This window comes from Coregonus lavaretus (genome assembly GCF_964263955.1).
Source record: "Coregonus lavaretus genome assembly, chromosome: 31".
Taxonomy (NCBI): Eukaryota; Metazoa; Chordata; class Actinopteri; order Salmoniformes; family Salmonidae; genus Coregonus; species Coregonus lavaretus.
The window spans coordinates 38,818,714-38,831,413 of record NC_140018.1 but is presented as its reverse complement, the minus strand read 5'-3'; the positions used below and the strand labels follow the sequence as shown (position 1 = coordinate 38,831,413).

Genomic DNA, 12,700 nt, shown 5'->3' with positions numbered 1-12,700 from the left:
GTAAAGGGTCTGAATACTTAAGTAAATGTGAAATTAACGCTTTTATTTTAATTGTATTATTGCTAAAATGTCTAAAATCAGTTTTTGCTTTTTCATTATGGGGTATTGTGTGTAGATTGATGAGGGGGAAAAAACTATTTAATCAATTTTAGAATAATGCTGTAACGTAATAAAATGTGGAAAAAGTCAAGGGGTCTGAATACTTTGCAAATGCACTGTATATGCCACTATTCTACCCAATCCCAAATCGACCCCTTGCCCCTTTCCCTCGGGCTCTCGCCCTTACCGCACTTGTTTAGTACTGAAAGCATTAGATACGCAATATTATAATGGCTCCTAATTTTGCCTTTTGATAGCCTAGGTGGAAATATTGACATATTGCTTATAGTACCTATCCAATCCTTTACAGATCTAAGTGCATAGGCACACGGTGTAGGGGTGAGGGGTTGATTTAGGATTGGGCATCACTGTTATCAAATTCCCCTTCGTTTGGTGGGTAATTGGGCCTGCAGAGCGAAGACTAATGTATGTGTCTGTCCTTCGCCCTCATAGCAAATCATGAAGGACCGGTGGATAAATGCGGGCCTCGAGGAGGATGAACTGAAGCCATTCATGGAGCCAGAACAGGACATCACGGACCAGAAGAGAATAGGTACATTGAGTCAAACACTCCTCTATATACACTGCTCAAAAAAATTAAGGGAACACTTAAACAACACAATGTAACTCCAAGTCAATCACACTTCTGTGAAATCAAACTGTCCACTTAGGAAGCAACACTGATTGACAATAAATTTCACATGCTGTTGTGCAAATGGAATAGACAACAGGTGGAAATTATAGGCAATTAGCAAGACACCCCCAATAAAGGACTGGTTTTGCAGGTGGTGACCACAGACCACTTCTCAGTTCCTATGCTTCCTGGCTGATGTTTTGGTCGCTTTTGAATGCTGGCGGTGCTTTCACTCTAGTGGTAGCATGAGACGGAGTCTACAACCCACACAAGTGGCTCAGGTAGTGCAGCTCATCCAGGATGGCACATCAATGCGAGCTGTGGCAAGAAGGTTTGCTGTGTCTGTCAGCGTAGTGTCCAGAGCATGGAGGCGCTACCAGGAGACAGGCCAGTACATCAGGAGACGTGGAGGAGGCCGTAGGAGGGCAACAACCCAGCAGCAGGACTGCTACCTCCGCCTTTGTGCAAGGAGGAGCAGGAGGAGCACTGCCAGAGCCCTGCAAAATGACCTCCAGCAGGCCACAAATGTGCATGTGTCTGCTCAAACGGTCAGAAACAGACTTCATGAGGGTGGTATGAGGGCCCGACGTCCACAGGTGGGGGTTGTGCTACAGCCCAACACCGTGCAGGACGTTTGGCATTTGCCAGAGAACACCAAGATTGGCAAATTCGGCACTGGCGCCCTGTGCTCTTCACAGATGAAAGCAGGTTCACACTGAGCACGTGACAGAGTCTGGAGACGCCATGGAGAACGTTCTGCTGCCTGCAACATCCTCCAGCATGACCGGTTTGGCGGTGGGTCAGTCATGGTGTGGGGTGGCATTTTTTGGGGGGGCCGCACAGCCCTCCATGTGCTCGCCAGAGGTAGCCTGACTGCCATTAGGTACCGAGATGAGATCCTCAGACCCCTTGTGAGACCATATGCTGGTGCGGTTGGCCCTGGGTTCCTCCTAATGGAAGACAATGCTAGACCTCATGTGGCTGGAGTGTGTCAACAGTTCCTGCAAGAGGAAGGCATTGATGCTATGGACTGGCCCGCCCGTTCCCCAGACCTGAATCCAATTGAGCACATCTGGGACATCATGTCTCGCTCCATCCACCAACGCTGTCCAGGAGTTGGCGGATGCTTTAGTCCAGGTCTGGGAGGAGATCACTCAGGAGACCGTCCGCCACCTCATCAGGAGCATGCCCAGGTGTTGTAGGGAGGTCACACAGGCACGTGGAGGCCACACACACTACTGAGCCTCATTTTGACTTGTTTTAAGGACATTACATCAAAGTTGGATCAGCCTGTAGTGTGGTTTTCCACTTTAATTTTGAGGGTGACTCCAAATCCAGACCTCCATGGGTTGATACATTTGATTTCCATTGATCATTTTTGTGTGATTTTGTTGTTAGCACATTCAACTATGTAAAAAAAAAAATTTTCATTCATTCAGATCTAGGATGTGTTATTTTAGTGTTCCCTTAATTTTTTTGAGCAGTGTATATCAGCGGCTCCCAATTCGCTTCCTTACCTTTCAATGTTTGCAGATCTGAACGGTCTGTATAGGTATAAAGAGTGTAGTGTTGGAGCTTACACCTTAGATCTGCAAACATTAAGGAAGGGTTAGGGAGGGAATTGGGGACCGGCTTTACATCTATAAATCTATACACTGTATCGTCCTAAATGGCACCCTATTCCCTATATAGTGTACTATTTGATAGGGCTCTGGTCAAAAGTAGTGCACTATGTAGGGAATAGGGTGCCATTTGGGACACTGCCAATGACTATATTAAACCAGGGATGGTCATACCTCTACATGGAGAGTTACTGAGTATATAGGCTTTTGTTCCTGCCAAGCTCTAACACACCTGATTCAGGGCTAGAGCAAAAGCCTGCACCCCAACTAGCTCTCCAGGAGGAGGGTTGGTGAATGTTAAGACATTTTAAAAAATGCTGGAACTCTTATTTGGCGGTTGCAGGGGGGGGGAGTAGATGGGTTGGCACATGTATTTAGAGGGAATCACCCCTTACCCCCTGTGTTCGGGGCTAGCCTTGCATGCTGTGCTAAAAGTGAGCCTGACAGAGCTGTGTTTTTCTCAGACACATGCGGGCAGCACATGGCCTAGCACTTCACTTAGACACACACACATTAACACACACACAGTCATTAAAACGCACACAGTCATTAAAAATCATGCACGACCATGCATTAACACAACCACACTCAGTAACACACTGTCATTATTGAAATACATGTGTGCGTGCACACAAACAGATCCACAAGTCGATACTGAGTCTGGCAGGCCTTTTTCTTTCCACTCTGACCCCCAGGGCTGTCGATGGCAGCATTGATCTCACTCAGCAGTGTGTAACTGAGGATAGAGAGATTGAGTAGGAGAGAGACAGGGAGAGAGACGAGTGTGTGTCTGAAAGGATATTCCAAAACCTCAACAAGAAGGCCCTGTTTGGTTTACTCCCCCACATTATGTGCAGTTTATTCACCTTTTATTTACTGTCTTCGTTTTTGGGTTGGGTTTTGTTTCTTACACCAGCCATCAGTCAATATGTCGCTAATGTATGCATTAGTATGTTGCTGTACATCCAATTTCCCCTTGTGGGATTAATAACGTTTATTCAATTCAATTAAGTTCAATGCCTAGTATTCTGGGTTCCCCCTCACCAAATAGGAAATGGGGATAGATGTTCACAAAGTCCCAGCCTATTGGTTGTTTGCTTTTTTTCTTCTTCACATATTTGTTTCTTTATTGGATAGAGACCGTGAGAGGGAGAGACTGGAACATTGAGAGGGTTTGTGTCAGAAGGGTGTGGGCCGGATTCAAACCCACAGCGACACGGTACATGTGTGCTCTGTAGGCAGCAGCCCTAACCGTTAGACCACCCCAGGCCACAGCCTATTGGGTATTTAATGCTAATACCTGTCCTGTCCCACTCCTGATCCCCTGCAGACATCATGGTGGAGATGGGCTACACTCGGGAGGAGGTCAGTGAGTCTTTAACCAGGATGAAGTATGATGAGATCACCGCCACCTACCTGCTACTGGGCAGGAAGTCCACAGAGGTAAGGACAGACTGGGCGAAAGCGGCCTCATCCCAAATCGTTCCCCAAGACCTGCGTCCTATGCACTGAGTGGATGCTGAGAGTATTTGACAGGTGTAATCAATCTGGTAATAGCTCCACCTTACCCTCTGATATGCTCGGTGGAAGTTTCACCATATTGCTTATACCAATCAAATCCTCTCAGATCTCCACAAGTGTGTAGGGTTAAGGGAACAATTTGGGATTGACCCAGTACCTGGCCATAAATGACCATGTTAGAAAGCACTGGCTCTATCATGTATTGGTTCCTTGTTTTTAGCACAAATTATTTGTTTTAATCAAGGTTTAGGGGTATGTAAGTGGTTGAAATTATACAGGTTTTAAACCAAATGACATGCAGAATGTCTGAAGTGATACAGTCTGTCTGGACGATACCGTCACATTATTTGCGCTGTCAAAATGTCCCCATTCAAATGCTATGTTAAACATATTGAGTGACTTTTCGTCACACAAAAGAGCACAGATCTGTGCAAAAAAAATACAGTAAAACTCATCTGCAGCGTGATTTAATTGGAAACCTTTCTTCTCTCATCTTCTCTCCCAGTTGGAGGCCAGTGACTCCAGCTGTAGCAGTAACCTGTCTCTTCCCAAGGCGCGACCCGCCAGCGAGCACAACAACAACGGCCAGTCTCCAGCCCACCTCAAGGCCCAGCGGTCCATCTCCAGCACCCAGAAACAGAGACGTTATAGCGACCAGGGTGAGAGAGAGAGGGAGGAGAGGGGGCATGGAGGGAGGAGTGGAGGCAGGGAGGAAGATGATGTAAGTGGGTTGGGAGGAAAGAGGGAGAGGGAGGAAAAAGACATGAAAGGGGAGATGAGGGACACGGGAGAAGTGTGAGGGGGGACGAGGAAGAGGGGATATGGGATAATATAGGAAGAAGGATGTGAACCTCCAATGCAGCACAGTTCCCATTCTAACTCCTCACTGATCCCTGTGTCTCTCTCTCTCTCCCTCCATCCATCCAGCTGGTCCGTCCATCCCCTCAGTGGGCTACCCCAAGAGGAGCCAGACCACATCGGCCGACAACGGCGACCACAAAGAGGAAGGGGGTGCCCAGCCCCGGAAGTCTGGTTCGTCGGGCGGGCGCGTTGGCGGTGTTGCCCCTGCCAGTCCCCTACTGGGTAACGCCAACAACCCCAACAAGGCCAACATCCCCGACCGCAAGAAAGGCTCAACCACACCCACCGTGAGTACAGAGAGATCACATAGAATATACACATGGAATATACACTACATGACCAAAAGACACCTGCTCGAATGAACGTCTCATTCCAAAATCATGGGCATTAATATGGAGTTGGTCCCCGCTTTGCTGCTATAAAAGCCTCCACTCTTTTGGGAAGGCTTTCCACTAGATGTTGGAACATTGCTGTGGGGACTTGCTTCCATTCAGCCACGAGCATTAGTGAGGTCGGGCGCTGATGGGCGATTAGGCCTGGCTCGCAGTCGGCTATCCAATTCATCCCAAAGGTGTTCGATGGGGTTGACAAACCATTTCTGTTTGGACCTCTCTTTGTGCACAGGGGCATTGTCATGCTGAAACAGGAAAGGGCCTTCCCCAAACTGTTGCCACAGAATCTAGAATGTCATTGTATGCTGTAGCGTTAAGAGTTCCCTTCACTGGAACTAAGGGGCCTAGTCCGAACCATGAAAAACAGCCCCAGACCGTTATTCCTCCGCCACCAAACTTTACAGTTGGCACTATGCATTTCCACTGCTCCAGAGTCAAATGGTGGCGTGCTTTACACCACTCCAGCCGACGCTTAGCATTGCGCATGGGGATCTTATATATTTTTTCTCCCTTTTTCTCCCCAATTTCGATCTTGTCTCATCGCTGCAACTCCCCAACGGGCTCGGGAGAGGCGAAGGTCGAGTCATGCGTCCTCCGAAACATGACCCGCCAAACCCCTCTTCTTAACACCTGCCCACTTAACCTGGAAGCCAGCTGCACCAATGTTTTGGAGGAAACACCATTCAACTGACGACCGAAGTCAGCCTGCAGGCGCCAGGCCCGCCACAAGGAGTCGCTAGAGTGTGATATCCAAGTAAAGCCCCCCCGGCCAAACCCTCCCCTAACCCGGACGACGGTGGGCCAATTGTGTGCCGTCCTATGGGACACAGCCTGGGATTGAACACGGGTCTGTAGTGACGCCTCAAGCACTGCGATGCAGTGCCTTAGACCGCTGCGCCACTCAGGAGGCCGCGCATGGTGATCTTAGGCTTGTGTGCGACTACTCAGCCATAGAAACCCAATTCATGAAGCTCCCGACAAACAGAGGCAGTTTGGAACTCAGTAGTGAGTGTTGCAACTGAGGACAGACGATTATGACGCGCTACGTGCTTCAGCACTCGGCGGTCCCGTTCTTTGAGCTTGTGTGGCCTACCACTTCGTGGCTGAGTGGTTGTTGCTCCTAGACTTTTCCACTTCACAATAACAGCACTTACAGTTGACCGAGGCAGCTCTAGCAGGGCAGAAATTTTACAAACTGACTTGTTGTAAAGGTAGCATCCTATGACGGTGCCATGTTGAAAGTCACTGAGGTCTTCAGTAAGGCCAATCTACTAACAATGTTTGTCTATGGAGATTGCATGGCTGTGTGCTCTATTTATACACATTTACATTTAAAAAATATATATATTTTTTTGGGGAGGGGTGGAAGGATTACTTTATCCTAGGTATTACTCACTCCCAGGTATTCCTTAAAGAGGTGGGGTTTCAAATGTCTCCGGAAGGTGGTGAGTGACTCCGCTGTCCTGGCGTCGTGAGGGAGCTTGTTCCACCATTGGGGTGCCAGAGCAGCGAACAGTTTTGACTGGGCTGAGCGGGAACTATGCTTCCGCAGAGGAGGGGGAGCCAGCAGGCCAGAGGTGGATGAACGCAATGCCCTCGTTTTTGGGTGTAGGGACTGATCAGAGCCTGAAGGTACGGAGGTGCCGTTCCCCTCACAGCTCCATAGGCAAGCACCATGGTCTTGTAACAGATGCGAGCTTCAACTGGAAGCCAGTGGAGTGTGCGGAGGAGCGGGGTGACGTGAGAGAACTTGGAAAGGTTGAACACCAGACGGGCTGCGGCATTCTGGATGAGTTGTAGGGGTTTAATGGCACAGGCAGGGAGCCCAGCCAACAGCGAGTTGCAGTAATCCAGACGGGAGATGACAAGAGCCTGGATTAGGACCTGTACCGCTTCCTGTGTAAGGCAGGGTCGTACTCTCCGAATGTTGTAGAGCATGAACCTGCAGGATCGGGTCACCGCCTTGATGTTAGCGGAGAACGACAGGGTGTTGTCCAGGGTCACGCCAAGGCTCTTCGCACTCTGGGAGGAGGACACAACGGAGTTGTCAACCGTGATGGCGAGATCATGGAACGGGCAGTCCTTCCCCGGGAGGAAGAGCAGCTCCGTCTTGCCAGGGTTCAGCTTGAGGTGGTGATCCGTCATCCATACTGATATGTCTGCCAGACATGCAGAGATGCGATTCGCCACCTGGTTATCAGAAGGGGGAAAGGAGAAGATTAGTTGTGTATCGTCAGCGTAGCAATGATAGGAGAGGCCATGTGAGGATATGACAGAGCCAAGTGACTTGGTGTATAGGGAGAATAGGAGATGGCCTAGAACTGAGCCCTGGGGGACACCAGTGGTGAGAGCACGTGGTGCGGAGACAGCTTCTCGCCAGTAGGAGCGACCGGTCAGGTAGGACGCAATCCAGGAGTGAGCCGTGCCGGAGATGCCAGCTCGGAGAGGGTGGAGAGGAGGATCTGATGGTTCACAGTATCAAAGGCAGCAGACAGGTCTAGAAGGACAAGGGGGGGGGGATTCAGCAGTGAGGAGAATGTGGCAAAGAGCTTCCTAGGGTTAGAGGCAGATGCTAGGAATTTAGAGTGGTAGAAAGTGGCCTTAGCAGCAGAAACAGATGAAGAAAATGTAGAGAGGAGGGAGTGAAAAGATGCCAGGTCGGCAGGGAGTTTAGTTTTCTTCCATTTCCGATCAGCTGCCCGGAGCTCTGTTCTGTGAGCTCGCAATGAGTCATCAAGCCACGGAGCTGGAGGGGAGGACCGAGCCGGCCGGGAGGATAGGGGACACAGGGAGTCAAAGGATGCAGAAAGGGAGGAGAGGAGGGTTGAGGAGGCAGAATCAGGAGATTGGAGGGAGAAGGATTGAGCAGAGGGAAGAGATGATAGGATGGAAGAGGAGAGAGTAGTGGGAGAGAGAGCGATGGTTGCGGCGGCGCATTACCATCTGTGTAGGGGCAGAGTGAGTAGTGTTGGAGGAGAGCGAGAGAGAAAAGGATACAAAGTAGTGGTCGGAGACATGGAGGGGAGTTGCAGTGAGATTAGTAGAAGAGCAGCATCTAGTAAAGATGAGGTCAAGCGTATTGCGTGCCTTGTGAGTAGGGGGGGACGGTGAGAGGGTGAGGTCAAAAGAGGAGAGGAGTGGAAAGAAGGAGGCAGAGAGAAATGAGTCAAATGTAGACGTAGGGAGGTTGAAATCCCCCAAAACTGTGAGGGGTGAGCCATCCTCAGGAAAGGAACTTATCAAGGCATCAAGCTCATTGATGAACTCTCCAAGGGAACCTGGAGGGCGATAGATGACAAGGATATTAAGCTTAAATGGGCTAGTGACTGTGACAGCATGGAATTCAAATGAGGAAATAGACAGATGGGTTAGGGGAAAAATTGAGAATGACCACTTGGGAGAGATGAGGATTCCTGTGCCACCACCCCTCTGACCAGATGCTCTCGGGGTATGCGAGAACACATGGTCAGACGAGGAGAGAGCAGTAGGAGTAGCAGTGTTTTCAGTGGTAATCCATGTTTCCGTCAGCGCCAGGAAGTCGAGGGACTGGAGGGTAGCATAGGCTGGGATGAAGTCAGCCTTGTTGGCAGCAGAACAGCAGTTCCAGAGGCTGCCTGAGACCTGGAACTCCAGGTGTGTGGTGCGTGCAGGGACCACCAGGTTAGATAGGCATCAGCCACGCAGTGTGAGGCGTTTGTGTAGCCTGTGCAGAGAGGAGAGAACAGGGATAGGCAGAGGCATAGTTGACAGGCTGTAGCAGATGGCTACAATAATGCAGAGGAGATCGGAATGAAATGAACTAAACATCTGGGAAAGGAGAGAGCAGGGCCTCCCTCACCAAAAAACTCCCAAATATAACTCTCCCAACTTCCACCTCAGAAACTATAATTGTTTCACTGAACCACCCGAATAAAACTCTCCCAACTTCCACTTTAGAAATTAGAATTGTTGTAAACTACAGCGGTTCAATGTTTCAAGGAATAGACTCAACTTACTTTATTCAGCTAGCTAACTATGACGCCATAGCTAACTAGCATGCTAGCATCCAATAACACACAGTTTAGCACCAATACTTGGTTACAACAAACTACCAATAGTGTGTTAACACACTAAACAGATAATTCGTGTCCGTGTCTAGTTCCTTTCATAACACAGTGCATTCGGAAAGTATTCATACACCAGCAATGGGTGTGGCTGAAATAGCCAAATCCACTAATTTGAAGGGGTGTGCACATACTTTAGTATGTACAGTGCATTCGGAAAGTATTCAAACCCCTTGACTTTTTCCACATTTTGTTACGTTACAGCCTTATTCTAAAATGGATTTTTAAAAAAAGAAATGCATCAATCTACACACAATACCCCATAATGACAAAGCGAAAACATAAGTATTCAGACCCTTTGCTATGAGATTCGAAATTGAGCTCAGGTGCATCCTGTTTCCATTGATCATCCTTGAGATGTTTCTTCTTGATTGGAGTCCATCTGTGATAAGTTCAATTGATTGGACGATTTAGAAAGGAACACACCTCTACATAAGGTCCCACAGTTGACGGTGCATATCAGAGCAAAAATCAAACCATGAGGTCGAAGGAATTGTCTGTAGAGCTCAGAGACAAGATTGTTTCGAGGCACAGATCTGGGGAAGGGTACCAAAAAATGTCTGCAGCATTGAAGGGTCCCCAAGAACACATCATTCTTAAATGTAAGAAGTTTGGAAACACCAAGACTCTTCCTAGAGCTGGCCGCCCGGCCAAACTGAGCAACTGGGGAGAAGGGCCTTGGTCAGGGAGGTGACCAAGAACCCGATGGTAACTCTGACAGAAATCCAGAGTTCCTCTGTGGAGATGGGAGAACCTTCCAGAAAGACAACCATCTCTGCAGCACTCCACCAATCAGGCCTTTATGGTAGAGTGGCCAGAGTAAAAGGTACATGACAGCCCACTTGGAGTTTGCCAAAAGGCACCTAAAGGACTCTCAGACCATGTGAAACAAGATTATCTGTTCTGATGAAACCAATATTGAACTCTTTGGCCTGAATTCCAAACGTCACGTTTGGAGGAAACCTGGCACCATCCCTACGGTGAAGCATGGTGGTGGCAGCATCATGCTATGAGGATGTTTTTCAGCGGCAGGGACTGGGAGACTAGTCAGGATCGAGGGAAAGATGAACGGAGCAACGTATAGAGAGATCATTGATGAAAACCTGCTCCAGAGCGCTCGGGACCTCAGACTGGGGCGACGGTTCACCTTCCAACAGTCAACGACCCTAAGCACACAGCCAAGACAATACAGGAGTGGCTTCGGGACAAGTCTCTGAATGTCCTTGAGTGGCCCAGCCAGAGCCCGGATTGAACCCGATCAAACATCTCTGGAGAGCCCTGAAAATAGCTGTGCAGCGTCACAGCTGGAGAGCCCCATCCAACCTGACAGAGCTTGAGAGGATCTGCAGAGAAGAATGGGAGAAACTCCCCAAATACAGGTGTGCCAAGCTTGTAGAGTCATACCCAAGAACACTCAAGGCTGTAATTGCTGCCAAAGGTGCTTCAACAAACTACTGAGTAAAGGGTCTGAATACTTACGTAAATGTGATATTTCAGTGCAAACATTTCTAAAAAAACAGTTTTTGCTTTGTCATTATGGGGTATTGTGTGTAGATTGATGAGAAAAAAAATATTGAATCCATTTTAGAATAAAGCTGTAACGTAAACAAAATGTGGAAAAAGTCAAGGGGTCTGAATACTTTCCGAATGCACTTTATAGTGTATATACACACAGGTTCGCACACCAACCACATTCACACTGCGTGACTTTCTTTCTTCTGTTTGTTCTTTCATTCTTTTTATTTATTTCTGTATCTATTTCTCTCACTGTCTGCACCATCTGTCTCACCCTCTCTCTCTATCAATTAAATTGAATAAACTTCATTGGCACGAAAAGTGAAAGAACTGACATTGTCAAAGCACAACAGTGTAACTGGGTCATGTTCTTCAAAAACAACAACAACAACAATTCCTCTCTTTCTTTCACTCCCCCCCCCCCTCCTTACGTCACCCTTATCCTATTTCTCTCCTTTCATCACCCTCTCTCTCTCTCCTTCCAGACTAACTCAACATCAGGGGGCATGACGAGGAGGAACACGTATGTGTGTAGTGACAGGAACGCCTCGGACCGCCACTCCGCCGTCATCCAGAATGGAAAAGAGAACAGGTGAGAGGTGTGAGAAGCCAAAGCTCTGTCTGTCATGTTGTCCTTCTTGGCCCCCTAAATACAGGCACACAGACCCAGACGCAGGCATACACACAATTAAAAAACAACATCATTTTAGTCATTTAGCAGATGCTCTTATCCAGAGGAACTTACAGGAGCAATTAGGATTAAAGACACATTGAGAGATTTTTCACCAAGTTGGCTCGGGGATTCGAACCATCGACCACTCGGTTACTGGCCCAATGCTCTTAACCGCTTGGCTACGCACGCACGCGCTCTCATGCACGCACGCGCTCTCATGCACGCACGCGCTCTCACGCACGCACATACTCTCACATACACTCTCACGAACGCACACACTCACGAACGCAAGCACTCGCTCACACACACACACTCCCACGAACGCACGCATGCACTCTCACACACATACACTCCCACGCACGCACTCTCTCACACACACTCCGAAGAACGCACACACGCACACACTCACTCACACACGCACTCCCACAAACCCACGCACACACTCACTCACACACTCCCACGAACACACGCACTCGCTCACATTCCCACGAATGCACTCTCGCGCACACATTTATTGTTTTTGTCTCAGGCGCACACTCTTTCTCTCACAAACACACACACATTTGTTGTCTTTGTCTCACACGCACACACTCCCTCTCACAAACACACACAAATACACACCCAATCTCTCTCCACACTATTGGAAGAAACACTATAGCCCGCGGCAGCTCCGTACACCACCCTATGCAAAATTCATGCTGGCCTTGAATATGGTGTTCTAGTTAAACACTGCGTCTGAAGGGAGATTGTTGTTTCAATAGAGGCCTTCAGTGCCGGAAGCCCTATTCATCATTATCACACACACGCACGCACACACAGTGTTTTCTCTGTAACATTAGGGACACACAGCCATGTGAAATAGCCATTGCCAAAAACCCATTGGTTTGGAACATCAGAGGGATACATTGGGGCCTGTAAATGTTAAGCTTAATAAAAACCAAAGTGTATATTTACCCAAGACATTTGCTCATTTAAAAGGACTCTCTTATCCATTTTTCTTTTTAAGTAGTCTGTATGTGGTGTTGGATAAAAAAAACACTTTTGAAAGTCACAACATAACTCTGTGTTGTTAGAAAACACAATAGATGGCCTACTTGGGGAAGTGTTCTGATTACAATTCTACGAGCCTGGTCAAGATTAAAATAGACTATGCCAAGAGAATCTTGAGGACTTGGAAGGTATGTTTTTAAAACTGAGACGTAAGCTTGTCCTTTATTGGTTTTTGACCGTTATTTGACCGGTTAGTCTGTCAGCAATGGTCACAGCCTTTCATCTCTCTC

General features: G+C 48.2%; 1 protein-coding gene across 3 annotated transcripts in view; it reads left to right on the top strand.

Annotated features, from left to right (window-relative positions):
- Positions 1–12,700, top strand: part of LOC311107047 (MAP/microtubule affinity-regulating kinase 3-like) — a 96,408-nt gene that overhangs the window by 69,591 nt on the left and 14,117 nt on the right. For all 3 annotated transcript variants that reach the window (XM_084149504.1, XM_084149503.1, XM_084149505.1), the window contains exons 10-14: positions 553–652; positions 3,686–3,798; positions 4,382–4,535; positions 4,804–5,024; positions 11,233–11,339. In XM_084149504.1, coding sequence (XP_084005630.1) covers positions 553–652; positions 3,686–3,798; positions 4,382–4,535; positions 4,804–5,024; positions 11,233–11,339 — 695 coding nt within the window. The remainder of the gene's footprint in view (positions 1–552; positions 653–3,685; positions 3,799–4,381; positions 4,536–4,803; positions 5,025–11,232; positions 11,340–12,700) is intronic.